Source organism: Rhinoderma darwinii, chromosome 2 (genome assembly GCF_050947455.1).
Source record: "Rhinoderma darwinii isolate aRhiDar2 chromosome 2, aRhiDar2.hap1, whole genome shotgun sequence".
NCBI classification, from domain to species: domain Eukaryota; kingdom Metazoa; phylum Chordata; class Amphibia; order Anura; family Rhinodermatidae; genus Rhinoderma; species Rhinoderma darwinii.
Window position 1 is genome coordinate 365386486 of NC_134688.1, and position 23640 is coordinate 365410125.

Below are 23640 nucleotides of genomic sequence, written 5' to 3' on the forward strand. Positions count from 1 at the left end.
CAAACGTGTCAACATACTTCAATAAAGTAGTCCAGATTGAACTTCGATTTTGGCTCCATCTTTTATAAATGTGGGCCTGTATCTGGATCGGCCTCTACAACACAGCTGAAAATCGGAGTCGCATATTGCTGTCCGTTTCATTAATTCTGAACAGTCATAACGATGTAGGACTTTAAAAAACGCCCCTACAGTGAAAGGACAATGTGCTCACACACGCACAGCACAATATAAACCACATACATCTATTTGAAGCCAATGACTTTCCATCTGGCAGGAGTTGCACTCTGCGCTTATTGAACTGCAGGTAAGAAAATGACAGGGGGAAGAATTGAAGGTAAACCAATAGGAAAAAATAGTGTACGTTTAGCCAAGAGAAAATATATTTAAAGTCTGTCACATGCTAAAAATGCACGGAATACGTTTCTCTGAAACATTTATGGAAGTATAAAAGTAATCTTTATGACTAGAGGAGTGTGCAAAAGGTATTTTAAGGAAAGCAAGGGTGTAAAGGAGAATTGCCAACTGGTCTTTTGACCAGGTTTGGTCAATGAATAAACCCATAGATGTTCCCAAAGCTGAAAACATACAAATTGTGCAACTCGGGAAGAACGATCAGTTCAATACTCAGAAATGGGCAATGATTTTGGAGTTACTCAAGGTCATGACAAAAATCGGTAGAAGCCCCATGCTGATGCAGAGGCAATAAAAAAAAAAAAAAAAAAAAACGCTGTCCAGAATCCAGTATGGTTAAAAACTGCCCCCCCCTTATTGATCCCTCCAAACACATGGGGGCACCCATCTGCCATTTTTGTTTCTTTTTTTATTTGGTAGAGCATTTCAATTTGCGCGTTTTGGCCGGTTCGTTGCAAATATGTGCCAAATTGAAAACACGTGTAAGTTTTTCATGCAGAAAGAGTGTCTGCTAGCATATAGCAGGTCACAAATTTGTACGTTCGTCTCACCAGAACTGACTGTGAACCAGACGACACATCCAGACCGACAGAAGTGCATGGAGACCTAGATATGTCACCTGCTGGCCACAGGCTACATCTTGGGGTGTAGTCACATGGTGCGGTTCTGCCACATTTTTTTTACTATGTGGCCAAAATCTGCACCGAAAAACGCATGCGTTTTTGGCCGTGTGGTGAAACCGCACCATGCGAGTACACCATAAGCGCAAATTCAAGTTGCTCATTAGGAAAAGGCATGGCCAAACTATCGTTTTAGCTAGTGAATCCAGTCCAGTAGGAGGCGACGAACGTATTCAGTTTTTTTAAAAATAGTCAGTAGTTTTGTCAAGTTAAAGAGGCTCTGTCACCAGATTTTCAAACCCCTATCTCGTATTGCAGCAGATCGGCGCTGCAATGTAGATAACAGTAACTTTTTTTTTTCAAAAACTAGCAATTTTGGCCAAGTTATGACCATTTTTATATTTATGCAAATGAGCCCCTCTTAAGTACAAGTGGGCGTGTATTGTGTGTGTACATCTGGGCGTTTTTACTTGTTTTACTAGCTGGGCGTTGTGAATAGAAGTGTATGATGCTGACGAATCAGCATCATCCACTTCTCTTCGTCAACACCCAGCTTCTGGCAGTGCACAGACACAGCGTGTTCGAGAGATCACGCTGTGACGTCACTTCCTGCCCCAGGTCCTGCATCGTGTCTAACGAGCGAGGACACATCGGCACCAGAGGCTACATCGACTTACCTGCAAACGCCGATGCTGCTGCAGAATCAACTGTAGCCTCCGTCGCCTGGTGCCAATGTGTCCTCACTCGTCCGACACGATGCAGGACCTGGGGCAGGAAGTGACGTCACAGCGTGATCTCTCGAGAACACGCTGTGTGTCTGTGCACTGCCAGAAGCTGGGTGGTAACGAAGAGAAGTGGATGATGCTGATTCGTCAGCATCATACACTTCCATTCACAACGCCCAGCTAGTAAAACAAGTAAAAACGCACAGATGTACGTGCACACGCACTTAACTTTAAACACGCCCAGTTGTACTTAAGGCTCATTTGCATAAATATAAAAATGCTCAGAACTTGCACAAAAATGCTAGTTTAAAAAACAAAACAAAAAAAAAAAACGTTACTGTAATCTACATTGCAGCGCCGATCTGCTGCAATACGAGATAGGGGTTGGAAAATCTGGTGACAGAGCCTCTTTAAAGAGACTGTCACCACATTATAAGTGCCCTATCTCCTACATAATGAGATTCGCGCAATAATGTAGGTGACAGCAGTGCTTTTTATTTAAAAAAAAAAAACCGATCTATTTTCACATGTTAGCGATTTTGGCTTTATGCTAATGAGCTTCTCAATGGACAACTGGGCGTGTTTTACTATTGACCAAGTGGGCGTTGTACAGAGGTGTATGACGCTGACCAATCATCGTCATACATTTCTCTCCATTCATTTAGTCAGCGCATAATGACACTGTTGTTCACGATGTGCTGTCTTATACGAACACATTAACGATACTGAAGTGTTTAGACAGTGAATAGACATTCCACGTGATGTCTATTCACAATCCCGGCACTTCGTTAATGTTTCTGTGGTTGTTACATCAGAGCAAGCGTAATCTTGTTGTAACCTGTCATTTACAGCGTTATCTCGCGAGATTACGCTTGCTCTGCTGTAACAACCACAGAAACATTAACGAAGTGCCGGGATTGTGAATAGACATCACGTGGAATGTCTATTCACTGTCTAAACACTTCAGTATCGTTAATGTGTTCGTATAAGACAGCACATCGTGAACAACCGAGTGTCATTATGCACTGACTAAATGAATGGAGAGAAGTGTATGACGCTGATTGGTCAGCGTCATACACTCCTCTGTACAACGCCCACATGGTCAATAGTAAAACACGCCCAGTTGTCCATTGAGAAACTCATTAGCATAAAGCTAAAATCGCTAACATGTGAAAATATAGTTTTAAAAAAAAAATAAAAAGCACTGCTGTCCTCTACATTATAGCGCCCATCTCCTTACATAGGGCACTTATAATGTGGTGACAGAGCCTCTTTACAATTTCAATAGAGAATGCAATTAAAAATGCTTAAACATGCAAGCCCCATTTTTTTTTTGCAGGATTACACCATTTTTCAGACACGGTCCGATGTCACCAGTATTCCACCCGTATTTAGGGGCATGTTTTCGCTGCAAAATTGCACTGCACTAATCGGCAGCCCCTTCTCTATCAGTGCAGGATAGAGAGAACGGGCAGCCCTTTCCGAGGTAAAAGTAAAAGAAATTCATACTCACCTGGCCGTTGCCTTGGTGACGCATCCCTCTTGACATCCAGCCCGACCTCCCTGGATGACGCGGCAGTCCATGTGACCGCTGCAGCCTGTGATTGGCTGCAGCGGTCACATGGGCTGAAACGTCATAAGAAGCAGGGAGTTCTGGGTAAGTATGAACTATTTTTTTTTACACGTTGATTTATATTGTGATCGGAAGTCACTGTCCAGGGTGCTAAAAGAGTTACTGCCGATCAGTTAACCCTTTCAGCACCCTGGACAGTGACTATCCACTGACGTCACCTAGCAACGCTCCTGTAATTACGGGAGCCCCATAGACTTCTATGGGCCTGCCCGTGCAGTAGTACGGCCTAAAATAGGACATGTTGTATATTCTTCAACGGCCCGGGCACCTTCCCGTAAGCATACGGGGAGGTACCCATGGCCAATAGAAGTCTATGGGCCCGTGATTACGGGCGATTTTACGTTCGTGTGCATGGGGCCTTCGACTGGGTCACACTGAGTTTTTTGCAGGAGGAAAATCTGCCTCAAAATTCCGTTCGGAATTTTAAAGCAGATTTTCCTCTGCCTGCATGCCGATTTTCGCAGCATTTTTTTTGCCCGCGGCCATTGAGCGGGCATTGAGCGCCGCGGGCATAAAACACAGCGAAATGAGTCTTCTCTGCCTCCCATTGATGTCAATGGGAGATCAGAGGCGTAAACACCCGAAGATGCATTTTCGGACGTTTTTTGGCGCGGTATCCACGTACAAAAAAAACTCAGTGTGAAGTGGCCCTAACTGTGGTTTTTGGCAGCATGACCTCTATAGGTGAAGCACGTGGTTGACAATGTATGGTAAGACCGCAAACAGTTTTGCCGCATGGCACCCTACTCAGAAACAACGGCTACGTATATGTGCACTCTATAGTACTGGTCTTAAGTAAATAAGAATCAGTCATAGTATAATGACTTATACAAGTTTAGTACGTATGTACACCATTTAATATCTCTGCTTCTATTGCATCGTGAATTGGCAGTTTATGGTCTAGTTCATACAGTGCAGTTAAGGTCCAGTTGCACCCACCGCACCGTGTGAACAAAGTTTATAGGCTAATCCAAGTAAGACAGGTTTCCCTCTATACTGGCACTGCTTTAACAAATTTTCTTTTCTGCATTTTGATTTCTTACCCATCATGAGTTACAAAAGCAGAAGAAGATTTATTTTATATTAATAAAGCTTTACCTCCAGCATACATCACAGCCAGCATAATTGAAGAAATCCATGAGACCTCACTACTTGTTGCTCCAAATATTACTTCTATGTCTTTAAAAAAGACTGTGATGGATTTGGGAAAGGCATAAGAGAAGCCAATTGACACGAAGGCACCAACAACCACAGCCCATCCCCAGCCTCCTTCTGGTGGTGTGTAACCAACAGGTCCGCCTATTGCTGGTGGCATCTTGGTGGTGTATTAAGCTTTTTCTTGTAACTTCTGGAAAAAAACAAAAACAAAAAAACAAACATTAGGCAAAATCAAGTGTATAAAAACTATGCAATTAGATTCTTCATTTGGGGGGTATTCAGGGAAGCGTATGTTTAGCAAGAAAAATGTGACTCAATCACCGTATAATTCCATTTTCCATGACCAACGATCCATCCATTACACTGCTGCCCGCTCATTCCTGCATCAGCTACAGAGCATTACAATTTGTTCTTTGTAGAATGGCTTAAAACCATTACATGACATTTTAAAAAAATGCCAGCAAGCACATGACCAATGTGTACACTAAATACACCAAGTTATGCCTCATGAACACGACAGTGTGCGCCGGCAGAGTCCAGTCAGTGATCCGTGGAAAGATAGGACATGTCCTATCTTTCCACAGATCGGAGAATCGGGTCAGTTTTCACATACCAGTTTCACCCGCTAAAGTAAATGGGTCCATGAAGACTATTGGGTGCCACTCGGATGCCGTTGAAAACTGGCATTAGGATGCAGTGGAAATACAAAATCTGTGGACAATTTGTAGACATTAGGAGCCACAAACTGCTCCATGGGCCAATTTGATTTTAAATAGTCAGCAAATAACTTTCATAGAAATAAAAAAAAAAAGGCACCAGTAGAAAAACTGACAGATTGGCTACCTTACATTTGCCCAACCCGGACAGCCAGACAGTGTGCTTCACCGGCCATACAGGCTTCCGAAAATTTTCTAGAACATGTAGGCGGTGAAAGGGAACCGGTCACCAGCATTTCACCTATTGGACTTTACTTATCCATCACTGGCCGCTGCCATCAAAAGTTCATTGCCGTTATCCCCTCTCCTAAACTCCTCCGACTGTAAATAACGGTCTACAAACATTTTGCGCCTTTTATCGCAATAATTTGCTGTCCCTTTGTGCGCAAACCCTAGAAGAGGACATCAATGCACAAGTGCAGGATTGTGTGTGCTGGGGAAGGAGTGGAGCTGTCAATCAAAAGTAAGGAGGAGGGGTAAACTCTGAAAGACTTGAGGAATGAAGATACGACTTTTCAAACGAAGATATGACTTAAGCTCATTAGCATACGGTGTGGGAACACTAAAAAACTGAATACTAAAGCTACAGAGCCGACTAAGACGACAATTATAGGTTATATAGAAATTATTTTTCACCCACCACCACGCCACGTAGTGCTGGTTTAATAGGAGAAATGCTGGTGCCCTTTAGAGACAGAGTACTAAAGTACAAATACATGTTTCCAATATAAAAGAGTTGTGGTAGTCTAGTTAAGCAAGTGGAAAAATCTAAATTGCTACACCCCATCTACAAACAAGGGTGGATGTTCCCTGCCAAGATCAACAGCAATATCAATGAAAAATAAATTAAACAAAGCTTTGCACTAAAAAAAACACTGCCGTTTATGATTGTTATTCAACCGAGTCTTAAGAATTTTGTTAAAGTAACAATGCCCTGAGAACTTATGGAAGAACTGTTTAGGTCTTTGCTGGAAAATGTAACATTTACAATATAAAAAAAAGTTTAGTGTAATATTTTTTTATATATAAAAAAAAAAAAAAAAAAAAATATGTAAAACGTTCTTGTCTCTTGAAAACAACTCCTTTCAATATGGCTTATTAGGGCACATGGACATCATGTAGGGGTGGAGATCTCCCACTTTGGTCCCGATTAGCCAGAGCCAAGCTCTACTCACTAAGAGCAGCTTTTGCTCTGGCGGACGCAGCCTGTCCATGTAATACTACAGTTCCCCTGCAGGGAAAAATCTATGGCTTGATTCAGTCTACACTGGGCCGCAGATGACAGCCCTAGGGGCCCGCATGTGGCCCGCGTGCTTGAGACCCCTGCTCTAAGGTGTACCTTACTTTTTGGGTGACTTCATAATAAGCTGTTCTAAGTGTGTACATGAGGAACAACACTATTTCTGGTCATTATATGACTTGTATTGTGCATTATTTAGCAGTTTTCCCCCGTGCAGACTCTTTAATTCTTTACATTAAAAACATACTGAGCTAGAAAGTCTATTATTCGGGTGATCATAGAGGAGTAGAGGCATCATCGACAGTCTCAGACATTTGAGCATCCTCAGACCAATAGGTGTGGAAAAAAAAAAAAAAAGTGGAGGGATCACATTCATTGTAAGAATACTTACCAATATAGAAAGTCTCCATTTCTGCTAACAAGCTCATCCAGCCATTAGAGGTGTAAGGGCCAGTTCACACAGAGTTTGATATGTTTTTTTGACACGGGAACCGCGTCGGAAAACGAGCCAAAAAATGGCCGAAAATGTCTCCCATTGATTTTCATGGGAGGCGGAAGAGTTTTTTCCCGCATCTTCAGGCATTTACGCCTCTGACCTCCCATTGACATCAATGGGAGGCAGAGAGCGTAATTTGCAGCGTTCAGTGGGCGCGGGCGAAAAACGCCGCAATCTGCATGAAGACAGATCAAAATCTGCCTCAAAAAGAATTTTCTGCCTGCAAAAAAACTGTGTGAACATAGCCTTAGATGCCTGCCCTGACATGCCCCAAATTAGTGTAATCACATTTGTATCATCTCCTGACCATTGTCTGGTATTAGTAAACCTGCAATGGGTTAAAAAAAAAAAAAAAAAAAAAAAAAAAGTTTGATGCCAACAGCAATATATCACTTGGGTTTATCAACAAACTGTTGTCATCAACGGAAAGCTACATATATTCTGTGCTTGTGCACACACCCCGACAGAGGCTCTAAACAATTCACTTTAAAAAGCAGGGGCATTGTTGTAGATTGAGAGAAAGTGCATTTAAAAGCCCTGAAAAGGACACTGTCCATTCACTGAGAATATGCCAAGCTCTGAAGCTTCCTCAGGAAATAAGGGTCAGATATGTAAACCACTGAGCTAGTATTTTAGTTAACCAGGAAAGCAAAATATTTTTCCACTGCTGTTTTCAGTGTAACATCAGGACAGAGAATCAGGCTATAGTGATACTTGACACTACTGTGAACTACGTGCAAGACGTGCCTCGTAGCGTTTTTATCCCCCTCTTTAATTTAGGAACATGTGACTTCATTAGTAAGAGTTACGTAGCCAGGAAGAGAATGTACACATGAAGATTTCCCCAGAAGGATGACGTTCACTAAAGTCTGGCTGCTTAGTCACAAAAGGTTCCTCTGCTAGCGCAAGACAGCAGTTACAGCAATAAGCATAATACAAATATACCTGCCACACAAAGCCATAAGTGTACAAGCGGGGCAAAAAAAATAAAATAGACAAAATCCAGGTAGCCAGAGCACCAATTTTTTTTTTAGTTATTTTTGGCCCACTGAAATGTTAAATTCTGGAGCGGCCTGACAAATTTCTAAAGGTCTGTATTAGGTCATCTATGATCTAAAGCGGAAGCTACAAACTAATCTGCCATCAAAATGACTTGATAGGTACCAGATTATCAGACCTAGAAGAGAATTAAAATAAGCGAATGAATAAACGTTCAAAACAAAGTTCGGCCTAATTCACACAAGCGTGTGCGGTCCGTGATAAACGGACAGCATGTCAGACGCATATCCTGGACCGAACACAGCGCAGGGCTCCTAGCATCATAGTTATGTATGACACTAGGTTCCCTGCCTCCCCGCGGAACTACTGCCCCGTACTGAAAACATGATTACAGTACGGGGCAGTAATCCCGTAGCGAGGCAGGGACTCCTGGCATCGTACAGAACTATGATGCTAGTAGCGTTCCTCCCTGCACCTTATGCGGTCCAGGAAATACTACCGACATGCAGACTGTATATCACGGACCGAACCCGGTCGTGTGAATTAGGCCTTATGCCCACACGTTGTGAATTACATTCGCATCAAAAAACGTATTTTAAATCCGAACACGTTTTTGTCACTGTTTTCTTTATGTAGTTATGGTGCGGTTCAGACAGTTTTAAAACAAAAAAGTATTTGTCAGGTTGCTTGTGGGCGGATATGCAGTAATTAAAGGGGTTTTCCGGAGAGAAAATGAATGGCCCATTCCTAGGACAGGGCATCAACGAATGGGATAAGACCGTGATACTCTAAACCGCTGCTAGCGTGTCTGTGTTTCACAAGAAAAGTGCTGGAAGAAGGGCTCGCACATGCGCCGCAGCCCCTTCAAAACAGCTGATCAGCAGAGCTGCCAAGGGTTGGAACCCCGCTTAGCAGATATCCATGGCCCATCCTGAGAATAGGCCATCAATTTTCTCTCTGGCAAACCCCTTTACGTTCAGTACCGCAGAACAACTACTTACGCATTCCCTCCACACGTGGTTATCCCAGTGTCAACACCTCTAAACCAACCGCAGTAAAAGCGCAATGCGGCAACAAAATTAATAACCGCAACATTTGCATGACAAAATTCCAAACACATTAAACAGTAGACACAGACTTCGCCATTTGTCTTTATTTTTTTTTTTTAAAACACCACATCACCCGTATTGTGATAACAGATCCTTACACAAACCTGCTGATCTCAGTCATTTCTTAAAGGGAAGGTGTCCTGAAATTGATTTATTTTATCATATTGCTTTTAGTATGATATGAACATACATTTTATTTATTTGTGTTCTTGAGTTCTACATTTTTCTTACTTTTACTTCTCTATGGGGGCTACCATTTTTTTTCATCTCTGTATGTGTCGAGTAACACATACACAGAGATGGAATACGGCACATACATCCCCATAGAAAATGCGAGCGGGAGCCGCTCCATTCTCCGCAGCGTACGCCGTCTGTGTGGGAACGGTGCATGCGCCACTCCCACACATATCAAAACGAAGCTCGTTAGCAGAGCGAAATCCGGCGCCATTTTCATGTGGACCGGAAGCCGCTGCCAGACAGTAAGATAACGACTTCCGGCCATATGTTCAAGGAAGCGAAGACGCAAGGAATAGGAGTGGAGGGAGCAGGTAATTTATGTTCGTGTATGTGATGTGTGTATTATGTTCGTGTTATACTGTCTGCTGAGCCCTGTATCTAATCCTCCCACACAGTCCAAGTTGAACTGTGCGCCGTCCGGCGCCATTTTCCTGTGGACCAAAAGTCACGGCTACTTCCGGTCGCGGCTTCCGGACATGTGCACTTGGAGCGGGAGGTAGCAGACGAAGCGGACAGACCGGAGGGAGCGGCGGCGGCTGGAGCAGGTAAGTTATTTCTGTGTATGTAAGTGTTTTACTGTGTGTTTACTACTGTATGTTAACCTACTACACTGTGTGTTAGCTCAAAAAATGGCGACACACAGTGTAGGAGGTTTGACCGTTCAATCCCTTCGTTTCTCCCGGCACTAGCCAGGATAAAGGAGGTGGGATTCTGTGAGCTCACTAGAGCGAGTGAGTTTTCTCTAATTTTGCAGTCTAGTGACCAGCACTGGGAAATATTATAAATTAGAATCTAATTTATAATATTTCCTGACTCGTGAAAAAAATTAGAACAATGTTTAATCACCTACACACTAATAGTTTAACTAAAAAAAAAAAAATACATTTTTTTCTAGCGTCACATTCCCTTTAAGTGTGTATTTGTTTAAAGAGCAGTCATATTGTGTTGCTATAAAAAAAACAACAAGATGTGACCATCAAGGTTGACGCCAACCTAAAGCAAACGCTCACCCGAAGTTCCCACGTAGCGGATTTGCTGTGAAAAGTCAATCAGTCAAAGAAAAAAAAAGCCTGCTCAAGAACTAGTAGATGACTTATTTAATAACAAAGTCCTCTGAATTTGCAGCACACAGTAAAACGTGTCTACCGATGAAGAACACCATCCTTGGCAAGTTTACCCAGCAAGCAGAAAACTAATGATCCAGGGACTCTGAAGGTTACAAGTAGATGTTCCTACGAAGCCTGAAAACGAACTTATCCTTACACTTAACTAAACGGTCTTCAGTTTTTACGTGTTTAGAATTTTTTTTTTTTTTAATCCACCCTTGAATTAAAAAAAAATAAAAAATAAAAAATTAATTGAAAAATAGACTCATGACCTAGAACTAGCACAAGTGACACCAGACACTATGGCATATTTCATAAAAGTCTACAAATCTGACCGTAAAGCTCTACTGAGCAGTTGTTTCCTTTAAACCCGCCGCAGCTCTCTAGGCTGAAGTATGCCTTGGCACCAGAACAAGAGTAAAGGAGACTAGAACAAGCTCTGTATTTGTTACCAGTCTCATGACAAGGACAAGCATTTATAGCTGAAGAGGCCACATGGCTGGATTATGAACTCACATCAGATGGTTCAGGTTAGAAATAGCACTGGGCGTCATTTGGAGGAAGGTATTGCAACTGCAGAGATTTCTAAGCAACCCAGAAATGCAAGAAAACTAAGGGCTCGTCCACATGTAGCAGATCTGCTGCAGGAAAATTCTGCAGCATTACATGCATTTTTTTTACTGCGAAAATAGTGGATTTTTTGGTGCGTTTTTTTCAAGGGCCGTGCGAGGTTAAAATTTCTTCTTCCAGTGATGTAATTTCCATCCCCTGTAAGAAAGTCTGCAGCACATCATAACGCAAGAAATCAAACCACTTTCCGCAGCAATAATGGACATGCTGCGGAACGAAAATTACGCACAGCAGGTGAATTTCTGGACGGAATTTCTCTGCAGCGTGTGGACGACATTTGTTAAATCAAACCCACTTTGCCGCTTTTTTTATCCGCTGCGTATTATCCGGCCGCAATTCCGGACGGAAAAAACACAGCAAGTCTGTTACACGTGGACAAGCCCTAAAAGGTATGAACAAAAAAAAAATCATAAACAGGCCACTAGACATGGAAGTTTAAGGGTATGTTCACACGGAAAATTCAGCTGTTTTTTTTTTTTCTTAAGTGTTTGACGCGGTTGTTTGAGGTTTTTTTTTTTTTTAGCTCTCTTCAACAGAAAGATGGAATAACAAAGCCTTTTTGCAAAAAAAAAAAAAAAAACAACTTGTTTATTTCCGTCTCCCATTGATTCGGAAAACGCCTCAAGATAGGGCATGTCACTTCATTCAATGGGAGTCCAATTCGGCCGTTTTTTGCCATGGGTTTTGCCGTGGTTACGCGGCAAAAAAACTCAGTGTGAACCGGGCCTAATAATGTATCTAAAGCTGGCCAAAGACTTGAAATAAACGTAGTCCAAATAGCTAAGTGGCAAATTCATTCATGTTAAATGTCTGATAACAGATACTGAACTGTTGTCGGATTTTATTGGTTCACAGCCACCACCTGACACCCAGTAAAGTGACATTAACGCAGTTGTCAAATTGCCAGTTACTGGCTGTGCTGTTGAAGGTCAAACATGCGGCCATAAGCAGTGTAGTCAGTAGTGGCCACACAATTGTGAAGGTGAACAGCCATTTAACCTACAACAATGCCTGGCCATTGACAAGCAATTTGATAACCCGTCATTGCCTGACTGTGGGGTCTTCCTACAAATGGCTTTTTTCTATACAATTTTAGCTTTTTGCCCCTTCAGGATGTTCTTTTGACACCAAAAAGTGGAGAACTCCGCAATACTCGTCAAAATTGCTGCTAACAAATGCAGAATGCAGCAGCTTTTGAGCGACACTCCTTTAGGCACTAAACGTATGTAAGAAATGACAGGGTACATTGATTGGCAAAGGTCCCGCACAGTAGGAATATTCTATTCATTTTGATTGAAGATGCACATGTTAAAAACAGTTGCAAGAAGGTAAACACATAGCAACCGCTGTCCACAACAATGCATTGAGAATCCTGAAAAGCTCTTCAAAATCTCCTCAGTCAAGTCGATTTGCTATATATTTTATTTTTTATTTGCGACATGCGGAGGAGATTTCAAAGTTATCAGGAGCGATTTTGAAGGGATTTTCAAGCGATTATTTTGTAGTGAGAAATACGGAGTATGTGGCCCTAAGCCTAATGCATTCCTATGGACATCGATTAATCGCTCGCTACAAAGAAAAAAGGTCGCCTTACACTGGCAACGATCGGGTGAAGGAAAGCTCATTCCTGATCTTTGCCCTGTGTAAACAGGCAGCGATCAGTCGATGAACAAGCAAACGCCCCTTTGTCGGCAAATGTAGGTGGAATGACAATTGTATTAGATCATTGCTCAGTTTAAATGGACCAAACGAGTGCTGATCGACACGCTGCATTGTTGATCTGCACTCGCTGGGCAGAAAGTTGGGACGTGTAAAGGGGCCCTTAGGGTATAGACTAAGAAGACGCGATTGAGGTTAAAATTGCTTGTGTTTTACGTAAAATTTGTTGAATTTTTTTTATGCAGTTGCGGAAGAAAAATGCACCAAATTGCATAACTTTTTTTTTTTACCACATTCTTAACTGCACCCCCACTCAACAGCTGAATACACCCTTAGATATGGGAGGGGGATACCGTGAAGTTTAGAACAGTTAGGCTACATTCACACGAGCGTATCAGATTGACGAGCGTGGAAACCGCGTGTGAATCTGGTCCGTGTGTGTTGCATTATGCATCAGTGTGCTTTGCGAGTGGCATATGTTATTCACACACTCGCCAAACCCCCCCTTTTTTTCTTCATTATCTTCAATTGAATTGCAGCGCAAAGCACGCACCGCACATGGACGTGCATCTGTGTGCGGTGCGTGGTTTTCACACACCCATTGACTTCAATAGGTGGATAGGTGCGTGAAAACACGCCAATATAGGATATGCAGTGAGTTTCACGCAACGGACTCTTGCTGCGTGAAAACATGTGAACAGCCCCATTGAAATGAATTGGTCCATGTGCTGCGCGATTTCCATGCGCAACACACGGACGTTACTCATGTTTGTCTGAACGAGCTCTTAGTGTCCATTTACACGTTGCGGTGCGGTTAGAACCCCATCCAAAAAATCTGTGCATTTTTACCAAGATTTTTCTTCTTTTGCTGTTGTAACTGCACCTCAACTGTAAGTGGACCCCAAGACATTTACCAATAGATTTATAATGAGGAATCAGTCACAAGCAAGAATGAGTTTTTCAAAGAATTATATTGTTAGTTGAGAAATGAAAGCCTGAATAGAGGAAATAGAAGACTGCTATATACGACGCGTTGTTTCACCGTGCACCTGGTAAATAACGGCGATTCACGTTACAAGCCACAGCACTATTACCACTTGTTAATCAAATTCAGGTGTTTGCTTGTTAAAGAGGCTCTGTCACCAGATTTTGCAACCCCTATCTCCTATTGCAGCAGATCGGCGCTGCAATGTAGATAAGAGTAACGGTTGTTTTTGTTTTTTTTAAAACGAGCATTTTTGGCCAAGTTATGACCATTTTTATATTTATGTAAATGAGGCTTTCTAAAGTCCAACTGGGCGTGTTTAAATTAAAAGTACAACTGGGCGTGTATTATGTGCGTACATCGGGGCGTTTTTACTTCTTTTACTAGCTGGGCGTTCTGACGAGAAGTATCAGCCACTTCTCTTCACAACGCCCAGCTTCTGGCAGTGCAGACACAGCGTGTTCGAGAGATCACGCTGTGACGTCACTCACTTCCTGCCCCAGGTCCTGCATCGTGTCGGCACCAGAGGCTACAGTTGATTCTGCAGCAGCATCAGCGTTTGCAGGTAAGTAGCTACATGGACTTACCTGCAAACACCGATGCTGCTGCAGAATCAACTGTAGCCTCTGGTGCCGATGTGTCCTCGCTCGTCCGACACGATGCAGGACCTGGGGCAGGAAGTGAGTGACGTCACAGCGTGATCTCTGGAGAACACGCTGTGTCTGCACTGCCAGAAGCTGGGCGTTCTGAAGAGAAGTGGATGATACTTCTATACACAACGCCCAGCTAGTAAAAGAAGTAAAAACGCCCCGATGTACGCACATAATACATGCCCAGTTGTACTTTAGAAAGCCTCATTTACATAAATATAAAAATGGTCATAACTTGGCCAAAAATGCTCGTTTTTAAAAAAAAAAAAAAAACGTTACTCTCATCTCCATTGCAGCGCCGATCTGCTGCAATAGGAGAGAGGGGTTGCAAAATCTGGTGACAGAGCCTCTTTAAACTTGGCAGAGTACCAAGATGGAGCCAGACATAGCTGAAGGCCAGGATCACACAGTTTGATTTTGACAGTTTGACTAACCTTTTGAGCCAAACAGAAGCGTACACATCAGCCTTCTTTAGGCCCTGTTCACACAGAGTTTTTTTTTTAATACTTTTTTGCCGGTTTTGGTTATAAAAAATTCTGACATAAAAACTGCATCAAAATGGTGTGTGTGATCCTGGCCTAAAGGAAGCTGAAACAAACGCTTCTGTTTACTATTACAAGAGTAAGCCCTGTTCACACGGAGCTTTTTGACACGTTTGACACAGAAACCGCGTCGGAAACCGAGCCAAAAATGTCCGAAAAGGCCTCCCATTGATTTCAATGGAAGGCGGTTGCATTTTTCCCCCGAGCGGTAAAAAAAACATTGCGGTAAAAAGTAGTGACATGCCTTATCTTCGGGCGTTTACGCCTCTGACATCAATGGGAGGTAGAGAAAGCGTATTTTGCAGCGTTTTTGCCCGTGGCACTCAATAGGGCAAGCGAAAAATGCGGTGAAAAACAGGGCAAACGGCGCGCAGGCAGATCAAAATCTGTCTCAAAATTCCAAACTGAATTTTGAGGCAGAATTTTCTGCCTGCAAAAAACTGTGTGAACAGGGCCTAAGCAAAAACTGACCCATGTTGAATTGTTCTCAGGGCTGTTGTCACTTCCCTTCCCACAGAGGCAGAAGACGGAGTAGCGCCCGGTAGCAAAGCATCACAGGGCTAATTCCAGGACCACGCAACAAACTAGTAGCAGAAATTTCTGCTGATAAATCGTTGCCATACATTTGAATGGAATGGTTGTGTCAGCTGGTGCATGGATTTCTTCATATGTATGGGAAAGTCCCTGCCACAAGTGAATATGCCTTAAAGGCCCTTTTAGGCTTCGTTGACATCTGCGTCAGGGTTCTGTTCAGACGTTCCGTCCGAGCTTTCCGTCGGAACAGAGCCCTGACTGACACAAACGGAAACCGTAGGTGTCCGCTTGCATCACCGTTGATTACAATGGCGACGGATCCGATGCCAAAGGTTTCAGTTTGTCTCAGCTGTGCAAGGGTTCCGTACACTACGAGTATTCATCCCGTCAAAACGACGGAACCCTTGAACAACGAAGACAAACAGAAACCATTGGCACCGGGTCCGTCACCATTTAAATCAATGGTGATGGAAACTGAAACCTTTGGTTTCAGTGCGTCAGTCAGGGCTCCGCTCCGACGGAAAGCTCAGACGGAAAGTCAGAATGGAGACCTAACGCAAATGTGAACATAGCCATAATCATCAACATTAGAAGAAACAAATGCTGGAAATAGATCACGGTGTGTAATGATTCTAGATAATATATGAGCTTCACTTTTTGAATTGAATTACTGAAATAAATGAACTTTTTCATTATATTCTAATTCATTGAGTAGGACCCATAAACTAATCTGAAACATTGAGGTGCACTGAATCTAAAAACTGAATGTGGCTTTACAACAGGCGCACATAAAACGCACCGTATCGCTGTAAAAACGCATTCGGTTTTAAACAGAGTTCACACATTGTATAAACACAGTGGTTTTTCCGCAACCTATTTAGTTGTGGAAAATCCGCAGCACAATACAGTAGCAGCAGAGTGGATGAGATTTGAACAAATCTCAACCACAAGCTGCGTAAATAAGCGGGGAAAAAAAACCCTCAAATTGACATGCGGTGCTGTTTTTTAATCCGCAACATGTCAATTGTATCTGCATAATCACGGCTTTTGTTGCGGGTTATCCACATTGAAACAGGTAAAACAAAGCTGCGAGTCCGCTGGAAAAAAATAAAATAAATTGCTTACACGGAATTCTGCACTTCATCCAGGCCGGCCTCCTGGGATGACGTTTCATCCCATGTGACTGTTGCAACCAATCATAGACTGCAGCGACCACATGGGATGAAACAACCCAAGGCTGCAGAATTTCAGAGGGACGTGTCACCATGGTAAAGTATAGCAGGTTGGTTTTTTTTCATCGCAGGATTTCCACAGCAGACATTCCGGCCGAAAAACTGCACCACAATTTGGTACGATTTTATTTAGACGGAATTCTCTGTGGGCAACAGGGCGGATATGCCGTGTACCTTTACGCAGCTTATCTACCCTGTGTGAACTTACCCATGATGCATTATCACGTACATGTACGTGATAAGCGTCATAGGGAAGTATGGAGCACGCTCACGGTCTGAGCGCGCCCCATACGCTGCGGGTTTCAGCTGTGTTTTACAGCCGACACCAGGGACGAACGTCCGGGAACACAGTGTTCCTGCCAGTTTAACCCTTTAAATTCTGCAGTCAATCACGACCATAGCAACTGCAGCATTGAAAAAAGGGGGAAGGCACCCTCCAACAGCTCGTCGGCAACCCCACACCACGATCGGGTGGCACCGGTGGTTGTTATGGCAGCCCAGGTGCCAAATGAAGGCTTAACCGAAGCCTATGAAAATGACGATATACTGCAATACATAAGTATTGCAGTATATTGTACCATTTTACGGTACTTTAAATGGTGCCATTAGAAACTACAACTGCTCCCGCAAACAATAAGCCCTCACACCACTATTGACAGAAAAATAAAAAAAGTTATGGCTCTTGAAAAGCGGGGCGTGAAAAACGAAAAAAAAAAAAAGAACAAAAATGGCTCGGTCCTTAAGGGGTTACGAGTACCTCAGTCTGACTGGGAGAGCTCACCACATGCAAATCAAATGTCAATACCTACAATTCAAGGTTATTTCAAAGACCCAGCATTAACTACTTGAGTACCTGTCAAGTAGCTTTACAGCTGCAATTTAGTTTAAAAAAAAAAAAAAAAACAGTGCTAAAAGTCACCTGTACAATAACTTGAAAACAAGCCAGAATAGTTGGAAAGCTAAAGTCCCTTTTCACCCAGTTTTAAAAAAAGCCAGCAGGAAAATAAAAACCCCTATAGCTACCACTAGTCTTCCTTCAAAACGACACTTCGATAAAAAGTTACTGTACCAGAGATTTAGGGTTAGTCCACACGTAGCGGAATTGCTGAATATTTTCCGCCCGGAATTGCAGTGGACAGAAAAAACGCAGAATACAGTAGCAACAGATCTCGTCCACACGCTGCGTAGAATTTCCGAGCAGAAATTCACCTGCGGTTTGTATTTCTCCCACTGCAGCATGTCAATTCCTGCTGCGGAAAGTGGACTGAACTGCTGCTTTTTTTCAGAGGAGACTTCATCTCCCGGCATTGAAAAAAATGAAGCAAAGTCCGAAAAAAATTCTGAAGTAAGGCTGGGTTCACACGACCTATTTTCAGACGTAAACGAGGCGTATTATGCCTCGTTTTACGTCTGAAAATAGGGCTACAATACTTCGGCAAACATCTGCCCATTCATTTGAATGGGTTTGCCGACGTACTGTGCAGACCTGTCATTTACGCGTCGTCGTTTGACAGCTGTCAAACGACGACACGTAAATTGACTGCCTCGGCAAAGAAGTGCAGGGCACTTCTTTGCCACGTAATTTGAGCTGTTCTTCATTGAACTCAATGAAGCACAGCTCAAGATTTACGAGCGTCTCAGACGCTTCGTAAATTACAAGGAGGAGCTTTTACGTGTGAAACGAGGCAGCTGTAAACAGTCTGTCTTTTCACACGTAAATGCCTCTCATCGTGTGAACATACCCTAAAGGCGGCAGGAAATGGTGCGGTTTTTCTGCACTGGAAATCCTGCTGCTTTCTGTGGAATGGTTGCAGAAATTTTCCGCAGCAAATGCGTTACGTGTGGACAGGCCCTTACAGTCCTGCACTCGGCCATGGCTGCTCGTCCAGAAATGTAGCATCAGTACAAGTCAGCCCCGTTACCAAAGCGGAGGGATGCCAGAGCTTCTCAACATTCTGGAGATTTGGCATTGGCACTCATCACCCGCAGCTTCTGTTGCTAGTCAGCAGCCTAAACCTATTCTGGCTTGGCATTTAAGAAACTTAGTAGCTATACAGCAAATTCAACGCAGATTTTTTTAATAATCGACGGTAGAAAACTGCATCTGAAATTCAGATATATGCCGCAGATTGGCTAGCGATGTAGTGTGGTACAGTGCGATATACTCTCCTACTATGGACCACATGAGGTGTTCGAGAAGATCTAAAAATACCTCCAATGCTTATAATCAGACTGCGTACCTTAAAGAGGCTCTGTCACCAGATTCTCAAACCCCTATCTGCTATTGCATGTGATCGGCGTTGCAATGTAGAGAAGTAAAGTTTTTTGTTTTTTTTTAAACTTCATTTTTGGCCAAGTTATGAGCTAATAAATATATATATATGCAAATGAGGTTTGAAATGGACAACTGGGCGTTTTTTTTCGTTATGTCCAACTGGGCGTGTATTGTGTTTTTAACTGGGCGTGTTTACGTGTATGACGCTGACCAATCAATGTCATACACTCCTCTCCATTCATTTACACAGCAGCGATGTGCAGCCGCATACACAGAGATTAACGTTAATCAAGTGTCCTGATAATGAATACCTGGACGTCATGTGTATTCAGAATCCTGACACTTCTGAATCGTTTCTGTGAGATTCCAGCAAGCCACGCAAAATCTCGTGAGATTACGGAGGTAAACGAGATTTTGTTTCACTTGCTGGAAATCTCACAGAAGAGAGTCAGAAGTGTCAGGATTCTGAATACACATGACGTCCTGGCTGGAGGTCATGTGTATTCATTATCAAGACACTCGATTAACGTTAATCTCTGTGTATGCGGCTGCACATCGCTGCTGTGTAAATCAATGGAGATGAGTGTATGACGCTGACTGGTCATTGATTGGCCAGCGTCATACACGTAAACACGCCCAGTTAGAGACACAATACACGCCCAGTTGGACATAACGAAAAAAGCTCATAACTTGGCCAAAAATGAACGTTTTTAAAAAAAACAAAAAACGTTACTGTTCTCTACATTGCAGCGCCGATCACATGCAATAGGAGATAGGGAATTGAGAATCTGGTGACAGAGCCTCTTTAAAGTGTAGCTAAACTTTTTACAAACTTCTAACATGTCAGTGACGTGGCATAAGTTTGTATTGGTGGGGGTCCGAGCACTGAGACCCCCACCAATCGCTAGAATGAAGAAGCTGAAGCGTTCGTGTGAGCATTCAGCCGCTCCATGTCTCTTCTGCTTTTTCTGGAAAGCCGGTGTATTGATGTACGGGCTCAGACTTTCTATTGAGCCCGTACTCCGATACATTTAATTCCGGAAAAAGCCGAACAGACACGAAGGGGCTGAATGCTCACACGAACACTTCTGCTGCTTCGTTCTAGCGATTGGTGGGGGGTCTCAGTGCTCGGACCCCCACCAATACAAACTTCTGACATGTCACTATGACATGTTAGAAGTTTGTAAAAAGTTTAGCTACACTTTAAAGCCTCATGCATACGATTAGTTTTGGTTTTGTGGTCCTCAAAAACAGACCTGTTGCAGTCCATCCGACAAAATAAAAACACCTTTGTTGGCAATCCGTGTGTCATTAGGATTCACAATTTTTTTTTTTACCAGTTTAGTGAAGGCGCAAATCTGGACCCTAAACTCGTAATGTTTTTTGGTCAGAATGGCAGCCCCAGAACGGACCTGTGAAAACGTCGGTCGTATGCATGGGTATAAATGATGTTAGCCACTCTTTATAGATTGGCAACTTGAATATAAAGAGAAATAGATACACGTCACTACAATATTCAGCAACGCACATTAGAATTAGCAGCCTCCTCACTGACTGAGAAGAAAAAGACTCCCAAAACAAGTAAATAAACCCGAGTGTAAATGACATCCTAAACAGCTAAGAGGAACTTGTGTTTCCGTATGTAAATCATCTTGTCGAGCTACACCCGGGGACGACATTCACTTGCACACCGCGTTCTTGAGATTGTACTGCCTTCAGCTACATTTACAAGTATAAACTATTAGCGTCACACCTTCCATGTGGTCTGTTGCTAAGCAACCAAGACGCCCGTTCATGAGAGTCATTGGATAGCACGCGCGCACGTAATGTAGTCACCATCGGTACCTGATCTTATGTTTGCAAGATGAAAAGCGAGCGTCATAGAGGTGGGAGGGAAGCATAACGCAAACGCATGCTGCCGTCTACTGGAATGAACAGCGGTAGTGTAATGGCCAATGTTCCAGCACATTACAGCTTCCTTCTATCCCGACACAACAGGAGAATCTACTGACTAATAAATGATCGGGTCGCTATTGTACAAGTCAATTCACACCTGCACAGGTTAACGGAAAAATAAAACGTATTCCGTGCACATGTATAACACAGGCATGCACTGATCTAATCAGAACGTGTTCAATGGAAACTTCCACCGACAGTTATATGAGAATATCAAGGTTACACTTGCAGTAGTTGCCGGCCGGCCACTATTCCCCCCGACTCTCCCAAATACGCCCAAACGAGCATAGATGTGTTTTTTTTAATGGGGAAATCTACCAGAGCCCTCTGGAGGCGGCTTACAAAAGGACCACGCCAGATCCTCCCCCCACATTGCTCCTGCAACTTCCAGATCTCTACTGAACGGGAAAAGGGTCCTAGTCCTCAATTCTAAGGACTAACTGTTTAGGCATACAGCCCTCATAACATAGGAGGGATGGGGAATCGATGAGTGGTTGTTCTTTACACGTACAGGTAGATTTAGAAACGGGGGGGGGGGGGAACACGGCATAAAGAGTAGATGGATCTAGTGGCCAATAATGTGAATCAGTATCTAAGGTCAATATCGATAGCCAGTCCCAGCAACATACACAAGTCTGGAGGTTTCCAGTGAATTGCATCAGTCACCTGGGACTCAGATTTCAAACACACCCCAACCTTTAATGAATGAAGAGCTTCACCCTCATCAGTGACTTTCAGCTAGAGGTGACCCCCACCTAGGAGGGAGCAGCTGCTAGCCCATGTGCCAGGGTATTGACCCTCTGTATACCCAGGGTCAGTCACCTTTATGCCAGCCGGGGACTACAATCATTTCAGGAGTAAAGTAAACAGCTGGACTAACCACAAGCTGGAAAGAATAAACGTTCCTGTGCTACAGAGAGAATGACGTCGCCCGGTACACGTGGATTTCACGCCGAACTATCACCACAATAGCAGCTCTCCTTGCGGCTCATATGGACTAAACCAATCCCTAAGCGGCGGCACAGGCCGCCAATTCAGCGCCAACCACTCACCTCTGGTTACAATGTATCTCGGAGTCACACGCGAGAGGCGGAGAATAGGGCTTCAGCAGCCACGCACGATGCGCACTCACCACAGCAATGGACTAATCAGCAGTTTCCCCACATAAGCAGCAGCTCGGACGAGCGCAGTGAGCATGCGCGGCACTGCCTCCTGCCGGCCCCGCCCCCTCATTAACACATAAAGGAGACCGCTCGACGTAGTTCTATTTATGTAGATAGCGGTCTGTGTGGCGGCCGACATGAAGGGAATGGTTCGGTATTGCATTTTATACATATAATGTTATCGGAAAGTTTGCGTTTCTCGTTATAGGAAGTTCTCTTACTGAACGTTATGGGGAGACAACAATGCAATAGGAGACGAGTAGTTGTCCACAGCAACAAACCATTGTTCATTGTGAACAGCCGAGTCTTTATGACCCGTATTACGCAAGGCCTGTTCTGTCAGTGTAGTCGCCTGTAGGTTGTTCCCTTCTGGTATATCATTGTCCATGAATTGCGGGGTATGTTCACACGTGGCCTGACCTTGTGTTTTTTGCTTCAGCAGGATGTTCATACGCAGAGTTTAGGGGTGTAAATGCCTCTAAGGCGTCGTTCACACAGTTTTTTTGCAGGAGGAAATTTCTGCCTCAAAATTCCGTTTGGGATTTTGAGACAGATTTTGTCCTTCCTGCACGTCGTTTGCTGCGTTTTTCGCTCGCGCCCATTGAGCGTTAAGGGGAAAATAAACTCTGCTAAATACGCATTCTCTGCCTCCCATTGTTGTCAATGGGTGGTCGGAGGTGTAAACACGTGAAGATAGAGCATGTCCCTTCTTTCTCCCGCGAGGCGGTTTTACCGCTTGCGGGAGAAAACCGCCTCTCATTGAAGTCAATGGGAGGCATTTTCGGCCGGTTTTTGACGAGTTTTGTGGAGCGGCTTCCGCCCCAAAAAGCTTGTCAAAACACTCTGTGTGAACAGGTCCCTAATATGCCTGAAGAAAACGGAAGCTGAACGCCTACAAGCATCTGCTCATTTAAATCAATGGAAAAAACTGCATTATGTAAAAAAAAAAAAAACGCTGTGTAAAAAGAAGCATGTCACTTCTTGAGCCATTTTTGGAGGTGTTTTTCATTGTGTCAATAGAAAAACGGCTCCAAAAAAGCTTTTTTGCCAACAAAAATGGCTGAAAATTAGAGCCTGTTTTCTCTGAAAACCGCTCCGTAATTTTCAGCAGTTTATACTTGTGCGTGTGAATGTACCCTGACAGGGAGTGCACCCAATTCTGTTACATGCTGCACAGGAGAGATACACTAGCACAGCACGCATACGGTGCATCAGTATTAGGGTATGTTCACACGCAAACGCAAAAATGTCTGAAAATACGGAGCTGTTTTCAAGAGAAAACAGCTCCTGATTTTCAGATGTTTTTTGAGCAACTCGTGTTTTTTACGGCCGTTTTTGGAGCTGTTTTTCAATAGTCTATGAAAAACGGCTAAAAAAAGTGACATGCACTTATTTTTCGCGGCCGTTTTCTTACGCAGCCGTTTTTTTTTGCTTCCAATATTTCTGGCGAAAATAAGCAGTGTGAACATACCCTTAAAAGAGCTCCCCCTAGAAAGAGCTGTTATAAATTTATAGTGAACATAAAATTAATAAAAAAAATCCTTCTATTTGTCTGTGCTTTCAA

At 43.3% G+C, this 23640-nt stretch overlaps 1 protein-coding gene across 1 annotated transcript in view; it reads right to left on the reverse strand.

The window, feature by feature from the left end:
- The window catches only part of SLC16A1 (solute carrier family 16 member 1), a 37413-nt gene extending 15318 nt beyond the window's left edge, over nucleotides 1-22095 (reverse strand). The window contains exons 1-2 of the mRNA XM_075853850.1: nucleotides 21966-22095; nucleotides 4488-4737 (exon numbers count right to left, since the gene is read on the reverse strand). Coding sequence (XP_075709965.1) covers nucleotides 4488-4704 — 217 coding nt within the window. The 5' untranslated portion in view covers nucleotides 4705-4737; nucleotides 21966-22095. The remainder of the gene's footprint in view (nucleotides 1-4487; nucleotides 4738-21965) is intronic.
- Between the last annotated feature and the right edge of the window lie 1545 nt (nucleotides 22096-23640).